Consider the following 17,785-nt stretch of genomic DNA (forward strand, 5'->3'; position numbering starts at 1 on the left):
ATAGAGAGGTACAAGGCAAGGCTAGTAGCAAAAGGGTTTACCCAGACCTATGGAATTGATTATCAAGAAACTTTTGCTCCTGTAGCCAAGATAAACTCAATCAGAATTTTGTTATCTTTGGCTGTGAATTTTAGCAGGCCATTACACCAGTTAGATGTAAAAAAAAATGCCTTTTAAAATGTAGATCTTGAGGAGGAGGTCTTTATGAATCTACCACCTGGGTTTGAGGGAAAATTGGGACCTAATAAAGTCTGTAGAATGAAGAAATCTTTATATGGTCTCAAACAGTCCCCCAGAGCTTGGTTTGAGAGATTTGGGAGAGCTATGAAGAATTGTGGCTACTGTTAGAGCCAAGCTGACCATACCATGTTCTACAAACACAATAGAAAAGGTAAGGTTGCAGTGTTAATTGTCTATGTAGATGATATAGTCTTGACAGGTAATGACAATGAAGAATTGGATAGACTGAAAAAAAGACTTACAACTGACTTTGAGATCAAGGATTTAGGTGCATTAAAATACTTTCTTGGATTGGAGTTTGCTAGATCCAAAGAAGGTATATTTGTGAATCAACATAAATATGTTCTTGATTTACTTAGTGAAACAGGTCTGCTAGGATATAAACCAGCCGAGACACCCATTGAGCCCAACCTTAAGCTGCAGCATTCTGAAGATGAAGAAGTTCTGAATAGAGAGCAATATCAAAGACTTGTTGGAAGACTAATCTACTTGTCACATACACGTCCAGATATAGCTTTTGCAATCAGCATAGTTAGCCAGTTCATGCATTCACCTGGACGAGAACACTTTGATGCAGTCTATAGAATTCTTAGATACCTAAAGGGGACCCCTAGAAGAGGTCTATTGTTAAAAAACCGTGGGCATTTGCAAGTTGAAGCCTATACTGATGTAAATTGGGTTGGGTGTGCTATTGATAGACGGTCAACTTCTGGCTACTGCACCTTTGTTGGAGGTAACCTTGTCACCTAGCGGAGTAAAAAACAGAATGTAGTAGCGAAAAGCAGCGCAGAGGCCAAGTTTAGATCAGTTGCTCATGGAATTTGTGAGGTGTTATGGATTAAGAGACTATTGGATGAATTAAAGGTCTCTAATCCATTGCCTATGAAATTGTACTGTGATAATAAAGCCACTATTTCGATCGCTCACAATTCAGTGCTTCATGACAGAACAAAGCACGTAGAGGTAGACAAACACTTCATCAAGGAAAAGCTCGAAAATGGATTAATCTGTATGCCATACATTCCTACTACCGAGCAAGTTGCAGATGTGCTTACGAAGGGACTTCCTACAAGACAGTTCGACCGACTAATTGGCAAGCTGGCTATGGAGGATATCTTTAAACCAACTTGAGGGGGAGTGTTGAAAAGGAAAGATTTGGTAGTAATACTACCAAATATTATTAGCTATATATATAATATTTGGAGAATATTTTCTGTAAATAGAATATTAGTCAAATGCTGTAAAATAGGAAATTATTAATTAGGCCAGCTAGGTATGTACTTGTATTCTCTCCTATAAAGAGAACCTGTGTAAACTCGTGAATTGTGTGCTAATACAGAGAAAAAGGTTTTTCTATTTTTCTTTCCTTTATAGTTTATACTTAGGAATTAAAAATATATATATATTTAGAAAGAAACTTAGGTTGAAGTGTAAATATAAGGAGTTGTTTAAAAACTTTGAGTAATTACATAATTACTTAAAATAAGTGGTCTTATAAAATAATTTCATATTAAAACAATCTGATATTTTTACTTGTATATATTTTAGTCCAAAGGTTCAAACTCTTGCACAATCACTCTCTCTTGTTCTTCCACCGACCAAGCTTCACCGCTGGTTGATGGTCCCTTTCTCCTCTTTTCTCTCTTTTTCTTCGTCCTGTTTTCTTTTTCTTCTTCACAAACCCTAGATACCACCACCAATTCCACACAAACAGGACAATCTAAGTTGGTTACCATCATCATCCGGTGAATTCTCAATTGCATAGACTATCAAACACCTCAATCACCATCTACCATATGTACCATGGGCTCACCTTGTCTGGCCTAAGCTCTTAATCGATCCCTAAGCACTCATTTACACTGTGGGTTGCCATTAGACACAGGCTGCCAACACTAGATACGAAATGCACTGATCACATCAACTCCACCATTTTGTTCGGTAGAACAATGAATTGGAAAATGATGACTATATTTTCTTTAAATATCCTTTTATGAAACCCTTATGGACATTTATCCAAGTACACTGTGGGTATTACTTCTTGCCACCAAATTGGGGAAGTTTGATCTCATGGATTTCTCACAATTAGAGAAGGGACACTCCAACACTCAGTAGTTCTGTTTCGAAGCTTGCCCTGGCTTCACTTGTCTATAATGTATGGAAGAATCTCCAAGAAGAAAAGAATGTCACAAAACACAGTCCTACAGCTCACTCTTGACACTGTCAAATTGAAGCTGATGGCATCCACATTTCCTAACTCTCCTATTGGCAGAACGATTGTTAATGATTGGGACCTTCCCTTGTTTGTTCTGAGGCCTCCAGCGAAACCACCTTACACCTAACAGTGAGAATATGGAGGACTTGTCCATGCTTTTATCGGATTGTGGAGTTCGCTCCAGTGATCTTCAACTGTTAGCCTGAGCTCTTCTTGGGCTTTTGCCTCTGGGGCTGTTTTGCAATGGGATGCAAATGTATTTCTTTCTTGGCCCACTATCTTTATGGGTCTCTATTACTGTTCATATTATATTGGGTTAATTACAATGACACTCCTTGAGGTTTGCTGTAATGACAGTTACATACAAGTTGGATCTTTTTTAAACAATGACACCCCTTTAGTTTAGATAGAGTTTACAAAGACACCCCAATTGATCACTGCCACAACTGATACATAATAAAATGACATTTTTACCCTTTGACATATGTGTTGACCTATATAAATAATGAAATTACTTTTTTAACCCTAATATAATATTTATATAATAATAATAAATAAATAAATAAAATATCAAACCAAAAAGAAAAATCAAACCTGTTAAAAATGGGTATGAATGATAAACCAATAATTTTGTGTGTATATATATATATATATATATATACGCCTTCAAGATCGTCCGAGCACAACTTCAACGCTAGCCGCGGCAGAGGCAGCACCGACACCATCACAACCTTCACGATCTGAAGAAGCGGAGCGTAGATTCGGTCAATGGGATTCCCCTCCCGCTGGACCTGTCGATCAAGGGATCAAAAGGGCTCACAGCCTCAGTGTATGTATATATGTATTAATGGTCTTTAATTGGTTTAGGTGCGACGGCGATGGCTTCGCCACCGGTGTAGAATCAACGGCCGGCAAGTTCAGATCTGTGATGACCGGCGATGCATCAAGATCTGTGATGACTGGCGATTCACCGAGATCTCTTTCGACGTCGTTCTTGCCCAAAACGTATGAGCTTGTTGATGGATCGTACAACTGATGACATGATGTGGTGGAACAATCGTTTGGAATCTGCCTTAATTCGCTAAAGATTTGCTGCCTTAATTCGCTAGAGATTTGCTGCCTTAATTTGGAATGGGTATGAATGTTAAACCAATAATAGAGAAAATAGATGAGATTGTAGGCTTCATTTAGATTCTTCTTTCTATTTTGGAATTCCCACTTCTATATGAATCAGAAACTCTATCACGACTTTCAGGGATCCCGTTTCTGATGGATGAGGTGAGAGGTGAGAGGTGAGAGGAGAGAGGAGACAGAGTGTGTGGTGAGGTGTACTATGGGTTATAAGGGCAAAATTGCCATTTAAGAGTTTTGATATTTTACATTTTAATTTAATAAAATATTGAAGGACAATCTTGACTTTTCACCTCTTTTAAAGGGATGTTTGGATTCAATTTTTGACAAGAGGTGTCATTGTTCGAAAAAAGCTTAACTTGTATATGACTGTTATTATAGCAAACCTCAGGGGGTGTTATTGTAATTAACCCTATTATATTTATAAAACTTGAAAATCACTTTTCAAAGGGAAAAAAAAAAAAAAAAAAAAAACCCTAGATACTTCTTTTTTTTTCCTTTCACAATAAAATACTTTTTGTCTCTTTTTTTCCTTTGTGAAACTTTTTCTCTTCTATGGATTCTTACATTTACTTTTAACTAGACTCTAATTCTTTTTCTGAAAAAATCGTAATCATTTTTTTCCCTCTTTTTAACCTACTTTTTCTATCATTTTTTTCCCACCAAAACACAAATTTTTTTTTAATTATTAGGTTAATAAAAAATAATATTACTCTTAATTTCTTAAAGTACAACATCATATATATAAATATATTTAGTATTTAGTATTTGATGTATTCTCACTGTGTTCATGTCCTAATTTTTAAACAAAGTTTCCATAATGTAAGCCACCATCAAATCAACAGCCTTATTGTTTTAAGTTATTTGCTATCGCATAATTTTATTAACTAGAAGGCAAACTAACCAAAACACCAAATCTGAGAAAAAATTGCTTCGTTTATATACTGCAAGGTCGTAGTACCTGCAAACCATTTACATGTACATTTCCTTTAACATTTAACAGTAAGATAACATTGCCTCTAGGTCATAGTTTCCACCTTTTGGACACACGGCAATAGCAAAAAGTCATGTAAATAATATTCAACATCCAGAAATGGATACTTAATGAAATCGATTGTGACAAAAGTGTAACTTAGAAGATAAAATCACTGCATTCTTTGGGCTACTGATCCAAAAGCATCAGGTGGCCAAATCTCTACAAAGAACCTGTCAAGTTTAGAAATCAAATTGAATTTGAAAAACGGACATGAGATTTTGAACAAATATATATATATATATGATATAGATATTAACATAACATTTATAGAATATGACTTTTTATGAGTTCCATTTCATTCAAGAGTAATACAACCCTATTTGCAAGCTCTTGAGTTACAACTCAAGTCTTTAATAAACCATAATCATAGTCCTATAGGGCTTATTGAATCAAACTAATCATCAACCATGCGAGATTGCATATAATAAATAAGATTAGCTATGGTATGGGATTGGTCTAACCGCTGAAGAGGCTAAAATGAATTGGAAAGTAAGATTGACATCGCATATAGTAAGAGTAGGACAATAACTATATAAGACACCCAACTCAACTTGAATAATTTGGAGTATTTGTTTTTGGTTAATAACTCTCAAATGTCAATCCAAATGATTTCAATTATGTCGATTGCTAATTGCTCAGTGTGTAAAATTAATGAAATTAATAAATGAACTTGATTTACTAGTACTTTGTAGTATTTTGATAAGTTGGTATTTGACAAGCTCTGGGATGGATTATTGGCTTGGAAATTGGATTGCAACAGAGGAAGAGTACGCGAGCTAGTGAGCTATGGCTTACAAATCAGTCAATAACGCAAGTTATTTTGTATGTTTTGCACTCAACTTCCTTTGTGACTGGAGATACCTCAAGGCTTGAGGTAACAAATATTAATGCTTGGTATTTGACAAGCTCTGGGATGGATTATTGGCTTAAAAATTGTATTGGAACAGAGGAAGAGTACGCGAGCTAGTGCACTATGGCTTATGGATCAGTTAGTAAGGCAAGTTATTTTGTATGTTTTGCACTCAACTTCCTTTGTGACTGGAGATACCTCAAGGCTTGAGGTAACAAATATTAATGCTTGGTATTTGACAAGCTCTGGGATGGATTATTGGCTTAAAAATTGGATTGGAATAGAGGAAGAGTACGCGAGCTAGTGCACTATGGCTTATATTGGAACCAATATATTAAAACGGGGAATATCGAGGCTTAAAGGCGCGTAATCGCTTCTTGAAGATAGTTGAAGCCTCTCCCACGTGCAACGAAAGACAAGTGGCAGCACTATCTCCGGGATTCAATTAAGCCCAGATATCAAAACTGTATGTTCATGAAGGTTGCACTTCTTCTTCATGAACCTGTGTATTTATCTCCGTCTGATCAACAGAAAATATGAAACTCACACACTCGAACTCAATAATTTGAAAAAACACTTTTCAAATATCTTTTAATTAACTCTAACTAGTTTAGAGAGAGTGTATATTGTAGGATTCGTAAACCTACTATTTATACTAGTAGTAATGGGGATGTAATTAACTTAATATTAATGAAGGTATTTAATTTCCATAAATAACATATAAGTTAAAGTAAGTTAATACATTAAATGAAGAAAACTTTATTTATAGTTTATTAAAACTTCATTAAGACATCTGTTGGAATTTTAGGAAATTAATAAGTAATTAATTTGAAACACATAACTCCAACAATCCCCCACTTGTTTCAAATTCATTTTGTTGATCGGTACAGTTATGTGCATCAATAATGGTGTCTTTTGGACTTGAACCATTACCTAGTATAAGTATCCTTGATTTCATCTAGGAACTTGGTGAACGATGTCTTGAACCAAGAACCACATTGATGAAGAAGAAATACTACACACACACTTCTGTTCGGAGATAAAGTACTAAAGCTTGACACGTTTCGGCCATGTGTCTGGAATCTGTACTTCTGAGTGTCGTTAAGGATCAAGCCTGTCTGGATCCTATAGAAGCGACCCTACTTCCACACTCAGATCGGTGTGTCCATCAAGAGTGACCTTGCACACTCCAACCGAATACCGATTATGGACTCATTAAGAGAATTTAATCTCACCCTCTTCATTGCAAGATAAATCGGTGAATCTATCAAGAGTGATTGTGTACACCCCAATCGGAAATCTGATCTATAGAATTCATTAAGAGACTCATGTCTCAACCTCCTCATTGATTATACGGTGAATCTATCAAGAGTGATCCTGTACACTCCAATCGAAAATCGATCTATAGATTCATTAAGAGATCTAAATCTCAACCTCCTCGGTTACAGGATTGAGCACCACATCACATAATAGGGAAACGAACATTGATGTGCTCACACAAGTTGTTATGTTACTTGTTTTTCCCATTGAACCCAGGAGAAATATCACTGGGTTGGGTTCCCATAACAGTACAACTTTTTCAATTACAGGCTTTAATCCCATCCATTTCAATGTCTCGAACACTTGGTCCTTACCCAAGCCTTTTGACAATGGATCTGCCAAATTTGATTTGGACTTCACATACAGAGTAGAAATAATTCCATCAGCTAGGATCCTTCTCACATGATTGTGCTTTAATCGCACCTGTCTAGATTTTCCATTGTAACAATCGCTGTTAGCTCGAAGTATTACAGCCATATTGTCACAATATATTGTCAAGGGTGGTATTGGCTTGTTCCATATCGGGATATCTTCCAATATGCTTTTCAACCATTCAGCTTCTTCTCCAGTAGAGGAAAGTGCTATAAACTTCGATTCCATAGAGGAATGAGTTATACATGTTTGCCTCTTTGATTTCCATGAAATCGCTGCTCCACCCAATGTGAAGAACTAGGCAGTCACAGATAATGAGTCTTATCTGTCAGAGTTCCATGTAGCATCGCTGTACCCTTCGATTACAGCTGGAAATTTGCCATAGTGCAATCTATAATCCATAGTACCTTTCAAGTACTTTAGGATTCTCAGCAAAGCATTCCAATGCTCCTTTCTTGGATTGCTTGTGTACTTACTCAAAGTACTCACTGCAAAAGCTATATCTGGCCTTATGCAGTACATTGCATACATAAGACTGCCGATAATCCGAGAATATTCGAGTTGATCCATCTTTTACCTTGATTACGTACCAACTTCACACTAGGATCAATTGGAGTAGAGACTGCAGAATCTGAAAAGTAATTAAACTTTTTCAGAATCACCTCAATATAGCTGGACTGCGTAAGTGCTAGACCATTTTGGAACCTCACGATTTTGATTCCTAGAATCACATCAGCCTCACCAAGATCTTTCATATCAAAACTAGAAGTTAAATGCTTCTTAGTTTCTATGACACTTTCCATGTCTGTCCCAAAAATGAGCATATCATCAACATAGAGGCAGATTATGACACCAAAGTTTCCTTGAAATCTACTGAAGATGCATATATCTCCTCCATTAATCTTAAATCCAGCAGATATCATCACCTTCTTAAATTTCTCGTGCCACTGCTTAAGAGCTTGTTTCAAGCCGTATAATGACTTGATTAATTTGCACACCTTCTTTTCTTGTCCAGGTAATACAAACCCCTCAGGTTGCTCCATATAAATTTCCTCTGCTAGATCACCATTGAGGAAAGTAGTCTTTACATCCATCTGATGAATTATCAAATTATTGATAGCAACTAAGGCAATCAAAAGCCTGATAGAAGAAATTCTTGCAACAGGAGCAAAAGTGTCAAAATAGTCAATCTCCTTCTTTTGCTTGAAACCTTTTGCTACCAATCTAGCCTTGTACTTATCCAGCGTTCCGTCTGACTTTAATTTCTTCCTGAAGATCCACTTGCAACCAATTGGCTTGCAACCAGGAGGAAGATCCACCAACATCCAAGTATTGTTGGACATAATTGAATGCATTTCATCATCGATTGCTTCTCGCCAGAATGGAGCATCATGTGAGGACATCGCCTCGGAATAAGTTACAGGCTCATTCTCGATCATAAGAGTATAGAAGTCTGGTCCAAAGGACTTTGGCTTAGCAATTCTGGAGCTCCTCCTTGGTTCAATTTCTTCTGAAGGATCAGAGGATTTTCTCTTCCTTGTATTAGAATCTGAAGGAATATCATGTTCATTTTTACCTTCTCTCTTCGGAAAAATATTCTCGAAGAAATTCGCATGAACTGACTCGATGATTGTATAAGGCGAAGGAGACTCCAAATTCAAGAATCTGTAGGCTTTACTGGTTGTTGAATAACCAATAAATACACAATCAATGCCTTTATGACCAATCTTCGACGTCTGCTGATATGGTAGTCTAACGTGAGCTAAGCAACCCCAGACTCTGAAATAATTAACATTCAGCTTTCTTCCTCTCCACACTTCATATGGAGTCATATTGACTTTCTTATGTGGGACTCTGTTGAGAATATGGCAAGCAGATAACAAAGCTTCTACCCACATATTTTTAGGTAAGCCCGAACTGGTAAGCATTGAGTTCACCATTTCTGTCAAAGTTCTGTTCTTTCTTTCAGCTACTCCATTTTGTTAAGGAGTATAAGAGGCTGTCAGTTATTTTTCAATTCCTTCATCTTCACATAGATGTTGAAACTCGGACTTGATGTATTCTCCTCCTCTATCTGATCGAATAACTTTGATGCTTGAATTCAGTTGCTTTTCAACTTCTGCTTTATATGCCTTGAACTTATCTAAAGCTTCATCTTTAGATCGTAAAGTATAGACATAGGTATATCTAGAATTATTATCAATAAATGTGATAAAGTAACGATGCCCTCCACGTGATAAAAAGTCCATTTCACATACATCAGTATGGATCAATTCCAATAGAGTGGATTTCCTCTCTATTGAATAGAAGGTTTTCTTAGTAATTTTACATTTACTACAAGTCACACATTGATCCATATGTGTTTTATCACAAACTGTGATTAACCCCTCATTAACTATTTGATTAATGGACTTAAAATTCATGTGGCCTAATCTACCATGCCATAAATCAATTGACTCAGCAATATAAGCAGAAATTACTTCATTTTCAACATTAAGTTTAAACATACCATTTGCAGCATAGCCTTTCCCGACAAACACACCATTCTTAGACAGAATGAAATTATCAGATTCAAAAACCATCTTGAATCCATGCTTGGAGAGGAGGGCACCAGACACCAAATTGTTGCGATTATCTGGAACATGTAGCATATCTTTCAGAGTAATCACTTTTCCGGAAGTAAACTTTAAGTCCACGCTTCCTTTACCCACAACCTTGGAAGAGGAAGAATTTCCCATGAACATTGACATTCCATCCCCCACTATTTCGTAGGTTTTGAAAGAGTTAAGATTCGTTGCAATATGACGAGTTGCTCCAGTATCAATCCACCACTCCACTGAGGTTCCAATGACAAAAGCCTCAGTGATTACAGCAGTTAGATCTTCCTTAGCGTATTTCTTAGGCTCTTTCTGGTTCATGAGATCAGCCTTTCGTTTTCGACAATCTTTAGCAAAATGACCGATCTTATGACAATAGAAACACCCTTTGTCTTTTGCATTTGCACCGGAGCCAAAACGTATTTTGAAGCTTTCAGAAGACTTGGCTTTCAAATCATTCTTCTTGTGATTCTTCTTGACGGTTTTGTTGTGAAACCTTTCCTCAACAACATGAGCTTTTACTGTTGTTTCTTTAGAATCTTGCTTGACATCACGATTTCTAGTTTCTTCTTCAATGAAGATGTGCTGCATTAATTGCTCTAGAGTAATATCTTCCTTTTTGTGCATGAGCTTATTCCGAAAATCCTTCCAAGATAGAGGGAGTTTTGTAATAATAACCCCTACATGGAAGTTCTTATCAAGAGACATTCCAGCAGCAATAATATCATTTGCTATGAGTTGAAATTTCTGTGCTTGCTCAAAGATTGACCTTCCATCTTCAATCTTGAAGCCCACATAATTAGAAGCCAAGAACTTTTTGGTACAGGCCTCCTCAATTGTGTAGACTAATTTGAGAATGTCCCACAACTCTTTGGCGGTCTTGCATTTCTTCGAGTATTGATCATAAAAGGTGTTGACCATACCGCTAAGGATATGATTACGACAAAAGTAATCATCGTCAATCCACCTTAAGATCTTCTCGTTGATCGAACTAACTTGATCAGACGGCGTCTTGTCTCTTGGAGGAGTTGGACATGGCGCAGTCAAGACATAAGCAATTTTCAATTGTTGAAGTAAAAATTCCATTTTTCATTTCCAACGAAAGTAATTTTTACCATCAAAAGCCTCGATATTCGGTTGAAAAACCGAAGAAATAACGTTGGACAGCAACGATCATGAAGCCATTGAAGAGAAAACTATCTTCAAATTGTTGAAACCAATATATTAAAACGGGGAATATCGAGGCTTAGAGGCGCGTAATCGCTTCTTGAAGATAGTTGAAGCCTCTCCCACGTGCAACGGAAGACAAGTGGCAGCACTATCTTCGGGATTCAATTAAACCCAGATATCAAAACTGTATGTTCATGAAGGTTGCACTTCTTCTTCATAAACCTGTGCATTTATCTCCGTCCGATCAACAGAAAATATGAAACTCACACACTCAAACTCAATAATTTGAAAAAACACTTTTCAAATATCTTTTAATTAACTCTAACTAGTTTAGAGAGAGTGTATATTGTAGGATTCGTAAACCTACTATTTATACTAGTAGTAATGGGGATGTAATTAACTTAATATTAATGAAGGTATTTAATTTTCATAAATAACATATAAGTTAAAGTAAGTTAATACATTAAATGAAGAAAACTTTATTTATAGTTTATTAAAACTTCATTAAGACATCTGTTGGAATTTTAGGAAATTAATAAGTAATTAATTTGAAACACATAACTCCAACAGCTTATGGATCAGTTAGTAAGGCAAGTTATTTTGTATGTTTTGCACTCAACTTCCTTTGTGACCGGAGATACCTCAAGGCTTGAGATAACAAATAATAACGCCACTATAGCTCTTAATCCCATGAGGAAGAATGTGTCATCCTAATTAGAGAACATTATGCTAGCACTAACATAGCCTATTGGTAATGAGTTAGTTAGCCATTAACACTCGATAATAATAAGACCAAACAAGGCGTGAGCTTAATAAGAAATAGAGTAATGCTATTTAGACCTATTTTCCAGGTTGAGTGTAGCTAAAAGGTTTGAATCCATTTGATGAAGTGGATCTTCCACTCCATTAAAGGGATAAAAACCCCTTCAGCCACACAACAAGCCTTAGAAAATCGGTTAAACATATAATTATCCTAATAAATAATAAGTTAGTTGTCCAAGGAATGAATTATGACATGAACAATAGATACAGACATTTATCACATTATTAGAAAATTAAACAAGATAATTTAACATTTACTAGCTTTAAATGAGATGAGTTAAAGATAGAGACACTCACTCTCCAAGACTCTGCCTTGAAGAAGACCATAAGGAACAGCTCCAAGTTATCTCCTTCGACCCAAACATGTCCCAATGGAACCTTCAAACAAACAAGTGGTGTGCATAGAGTAATTAGTACAGAAATGGAAATCATTAACATAATGCCCAAAACCAGAAGATCAAAATAAACTCTGGCATTGATCATACAACTGCAGTTTCGCATCTATCACTGCTATTGGGGTCCACAACGTAAGTAATACGATCATCCTCCATGTCCATCACGGGCTTGGTGACAATCTTTCTAGGGTTTTCAGGTGGCCGGATGAGGCCGACACCGCCGGTACCAACTTTACCAAATCAGGACGAGATTCATTCGGCCAGAATCATATCACCGGTAAGATTGAAGGTAGGGAGCATACTGGGACCGTACACCTGCAACACCAGATTATTTCCATTCTCACAATTTATTTGATTTGATTTTTTTTTGTTTTGTTTTGTTTTGTTTTGGTGAAAAAATAGTTACCAGAGCGGTGGTGAAGAAGTTTGCTAGTTTGTTCCAAACTTCTAAATTCCAATGCCTTCTTTCGGCTATGTTAGCCCATTTTCGGAGTGGATGAAAGAGGACACATTTGTTTACGCAGTGGATGTAATAATTTTAGGTTAATAAATTTTTTTTTTTTTTTTTTTTTTTTTTTGTATAAGAGATAGAGTTTGTATAATTCTGATTTGAGATAGTTATTTTTTATTTTTATCTTTAAGAGCATTTCGACCTTATAATACTAGCATCATTTAAGTTAAGAGTACGATTCAAAAATGAAATATCAAGAATTTATTTTCGAATCGCTGTTAACGCAACTATGTCCCTTGGACAAAATAGTAAATTGATTTGTCCCCAGTGTCCCTAGTTTATTTTTGTTTTTCAGGTAAAAAATACTAGAGCTATTATACATTTATTATTGTATTAATTTGTGCCATTATATACTAATTTTTTTAAAAATAAATAAATAAAAGAGCAAGTTACACCAATTCTTCTCTTAGAATTTTTTTTATTCAACATTGAACTTTTCACAACCACAACGCAACTCACATTAAACTTACTTGTATTTAACTTACTTTGCAATTGCAATTCCAAACCATATTATAAAATCCGAAAAATAAATAAATAACTAAACACGTATGGTGTGCACACATTCATGTACAAATTCTGCTAAAATAAGAATATCTATGAAATAACATTATTCGTTTAACTTTGAGAACATAATAAGAATTAATAAGATCCTATATTCATTACCAATTTCACTAGTACACATTTTTTTCTTTCCAAGAGCAGCAATGAAAAAGAAACCTCCATCTCATTAACATTCCTTTTAACTCCTTATCGAGCCCCACCATTGATTCCTTCAATTTCTTAAGCTCATGCAAGACGAACTTTTAGTTAAGTTGATTCACTTTAGCCTCCTAGACACCTAGAGAGACTCATATATAAAGCTCAAAAAGCGTTGCATGACAAATTCGACATTAAGGTTTTCATAAGAGAAGGGCTTGCCTCCCGGGGATAAAGTAATAGTAGCAATCTCAGCTGAAATATAAAGCTCATTTGCTTTATCGTAAAGTCCAACTATTTGCTTTGAAAACATGACTTGCCTCGAGCTGTTCCTAGATATAGTCTTCATTTCAACTTTTTATCTACTCATTCTGTGTCTCCTTTCTTGTCTATGACATGAACTTAGAAGGTCAGAGGAATGTAATTTTTTACTCGCAGAGACTAAAAGTGATTCACATGTCACACAACTAAGCAATCAAACATTAATGCTTTCAGAGGAAACTTATTTATTTTTTGGACAAAGACACCCCTGAATGTTTAAAAATAAACAAAGACTAAAAGTGATTCACATGTCACACAACTAAGCAATCAAACATTAATGCTTTCAGAGGAAACTTATTTATTTTTTGGACAAAGACACCCCTGAATGTTCAAAAATAAACAAAGACTAAATGTCTCAAATATTTCCCCAAAACTTTATAAAATTTACTCATATATCATTGTATCAAGGATGGCCTTCATTGATGTTCTATCACTTTACCAGTTTACCCTTTATTAGTTTAACTTGAATACTATCAAAGTTTATAAATTATAACTAAAAATAAAATTAATGGGTATTATTTATAAGAATAATAAATAAATAAATAAATCTTAACTGGAGTAAGGCTGACGGCTGTCCTCCAACAAAATTCCTACATTTAAAATTAAATGTGATTTTTTCTCTTTATTTTCCAAAATTAAACATCTTTTTTATTTGTTTGAAAAAAAAAAAAACAAAAAAAAAATTGTAAGTAAAAAGTCATAACTTTCTAAGGTTATCCTTAAATTTTAAAACTGTTTTATAAATTTATCAATGCAAATCTCTTTGAAAGTTAATTTGGAATTTCAAAGAAACATATGCATTTAATAATATTTAGTTGTAAAAATGATATTCACATTCATATGCATTTACTTGTGCTTTACTTTTATATATCAGCATGAAAGTATATGATTTACCCTAGAAAAAAAAAATTCATTTTTGAAAGTAAATTTTGAGTGCAAGTGGAGTAAATTGAAGGGTCAAAATCACAATATTTTAAAAAATTATTTGTGATTGACTTTTTTTTTTTTTTTTTTATATAACAAATTTATAAAATCATATGTTATTTGGAATTTTTAATTTATTTTATATCATGATATTCACAATCATATGTCCACTTCCTGTCTTCCACTTCATAATATTTGGAGTTTGGTAAGATTACATAAACAGTTAAGATTTTATTGACTTAAATTTGGGGTAGGTTTTACCATTTTTCTACTGAAATCAAATCTCCAATTCTGCATCAACTAGTTTTGGCACTCAATATCTTGACATGTGGCAAAAATGATTTGCCCTTTTTTTTTTTTTTTTTTTTTTTTATGTACAATCACAATAGGATTCTATATATATATATTTTTTCAAGTGGTATCACTAATTAATTCAGCGCCTAATAAAAAATTAACCGTGAAAATCGAATCCAAGTTCATAATCTTACCGAGCTTGAAGTTTCTTAGATTGAATATGTTATTTAAAAACACATTTTAGTGCATTGCTTATTTTTTGAAGTTAAAATAAATATATATTTGTTACCCGTAACACTCTCAGGTTTACAAATTTAGTGTATAACTCAAATTCTCAATCTTGGTTACTCACCAACTAGTACCTTTATCAATTGAAACTTAAGACACTATTGCTGTTAGTTACTCACCAACTAGTACCTTAATCAATTGGAATATGCTGATTAAACACACAATCTATTGCATTACTTTAGTGTATATTTAGTTATGAAACTCAAACATATATAAGTAATTAACATGTAAGTTTACCAAAATATCATTAATCCTTAACTAAAAAATATATATATCATTAGTCCTCATCACCACTAGAGCCAGCATCATCCTCGGCGGCATCATCCGCAACGGCATCATCCTCATCGGGCGGCATCATTCCCATCACCGCCGGCATCATCCATGGCGGCATCATCATCCGCGGCGGCATCATCCATGGCGGCATCATCCGCAACATCTGAGGCGTCATCAGAATGCTCGAAGAGACCATCATCGTCATCAGATTGAACGTCCAGATGAATAAGTCTAACTCTATCCTCCTCAAACACAGGTTTACAATTTTGAGGACAAGCTTGTGGCACCAGAGGATCGTTAAATAGCTCATTAAAACATCCATCATGCAAGAAATGTCCACCGCTTATGAGATGTACCATACCTTCCCTTATTTCTTCACTGCAGAGAATGCAATCTGGAGCAGCGGTGCCAAGTACGGCAAATTCGTGATCTGCATTCGGAATAGGGTCGCTTGGAATCACCTGGAGATGCATAAGCCTCGAACTCGATCGTGCCAATGGTTTACATTTCTACTACAACAATCGAAATGATAAATATGACGGCATGCACACTGGTGTCGAATTATTCTATCACCGGTAATAAAAGATTGTAGACAAAATTCACATTCAACTTTATCATCTCGTAATTTTAGGAGCTCATCTACTGTCAAACTATTTTCCTGCAATTCAATATAGTTGACTTTAAGTTGAATTAAAGAATGTAAAATGGTGGTGGACTACTAAAGCATGACAATAGAGGGACCAAGAAATTCTTTCATAGTGAACCAAGGGTCAAATGCATGTAGGGAAGCGTTTAAAATAACATGTCAAAAATTAATAAGAAAATTATTTTTATTTAATTTTAATATTCTTTTAGTTCATTACATTGTTACCACAATCAAACACCAAAAAAAATTAAATTATTATTATTTTTTTACATCTGTGTGTTAACAAACAGCGCCCAAATGTCTTTAAAACTTGTTATATTGTCTAATTTGCAAAAAAGAAAAGAAAAATACATAAGGATGGATTCGTATCATGTTGCCAAAGGAGTCCAATTTTGTCACCAACACTTGAATTTAAATTTCTTTATCAATACTCGTGGTATTGTGCAATAAATGCAATTTACAGAAAAGGATAAAAAAATAAAAAATAAAAAATAACCGAAAAATGATAGTGATGAATTAATAATATAACTACTATAAGCAATGCAAGTTGGATTTGGTTGATGTAATATGTAGGTTCCTGTGAACCAACAATTATACCGACGGAGAAATGATTTCTTTATTCATATATAATTATATATAAAGACAATGCAACTTTTATATATATATATAAAAAATAAAAAATAAAAAAAAGGGGACAACACAAATTTGAAAATAGCAAGTCTTCATAAATAAACTGATGAAAGAAGAAGAAAAAAAAAACAAAAGTTGATGAAACTGATGAGAAGTTCAAAATGAAAACGCAGCATTCATCAATAATATCATAGAAACCAACTCTTGATTAACCAACAAGCAAAGGTGTGAAGAACATAGTATAATTTTCCATATTATATTATATATGTATGTTTGTGTGTGTATGAGCATCTAAATTAATAATTAATATGAAAAGGTAATCAATGAATCTCACCCAAACCATGATCCAGTCCAATGGACCTAGCTACCTGCAAAACACACAATAAAATGAAATATCAGAACAATGGCCCTTGGAATGGGGACACAATTAACAAAAGGAAATATGTATTAGTAAGGGAAATATAGAGACAACTTTACCAGAGTCAATTGTGAAACAAAGGTCACTCACGAAAGCTTCATTTCATAAAGGCAATATGTGTCTTCTAATAGAATAACCCATCCCATTCCGTGTGAGTGTTATTCTCATAACATAATATGTGTGGGGCATGCAAAATAAGGGTTTGTGCTTGACTTATTCTCAGAATATAATATGCGTGTTGTCCTTCATCTACATTTTTATAAATAAAATACAGGATGGTTCTAGTGGTTGGACAATGATAGTGTCATTGATACAATGTAATGTTTATTAATTTTTGTAAGATCTGGAACAGTCTATGGACAAAGTGAAAACAGCTAAACACTTATAGGCGTTACTAGAAGGGTTTGCTGGGATAATTTTGAGACGCACATGTAGTTCTAGATTTGTTGGACAATTATATGAAAAAAATAAATAAATAAAAATCCTTAAAATAACTGTGAAAATAGGTGATACTATGTACTTTCTTTACAAACTTATGAAAAATTAAATTGATCTGTTAACAACTTTATGAAAATCATACTGACAACAAAAAATTCAATTTGGAACACTGATTTTTTTACATTATATTGTGTAATTCCT

General features: G+C 34.5%; 1 protein-coding gene across 1 annotated transcript; it reads right to left on the reverse strand.

Moving 5' to 3' along the window:
* Positions 1-15,357: 15,357 nt before the first annotated feature.
* Positions 15,358-17,100, reverse strand: LOC132305579 (uncharacterized). The gene is made up of 2 exons (XM_059803201.1): positions 17,063-17,100; positions 15,358-16,110 (listed from the first exon to the last, which is right to left on the reverse strand). The coding sequence occupies exon 2, from the start codon at positions 15,923-15,925 to the stop codon at positions 15,521-15,523; it is 405 nt and encodes a 134-aa protein (XP_059659184.1). The 5' UTR covers positions 15,926-16,110; positions 17,063-17,100; the 3' UTR covers positions 15,358-15,520.
* Between the last annotated feature and the right edge of the window lie 685 nt (positions 17,101-17,785).

Source organism: Cornus florida, unplaced genomic scaffold (assembly GCF_030987335.1).
Source record: "Cornus florida cultivar Cherokee Brave unplaced genomic scaffold, ASM3098733v1 CherokeeBrave_3.0.0_Hap2_Chr04, whole genome shotgun sequence".
NCBI lineage: Eukaryota > Viridiplantae > Streptophyta > Magnoliopsida > Cornales > Cornaceae > Cornus > Cornus florida.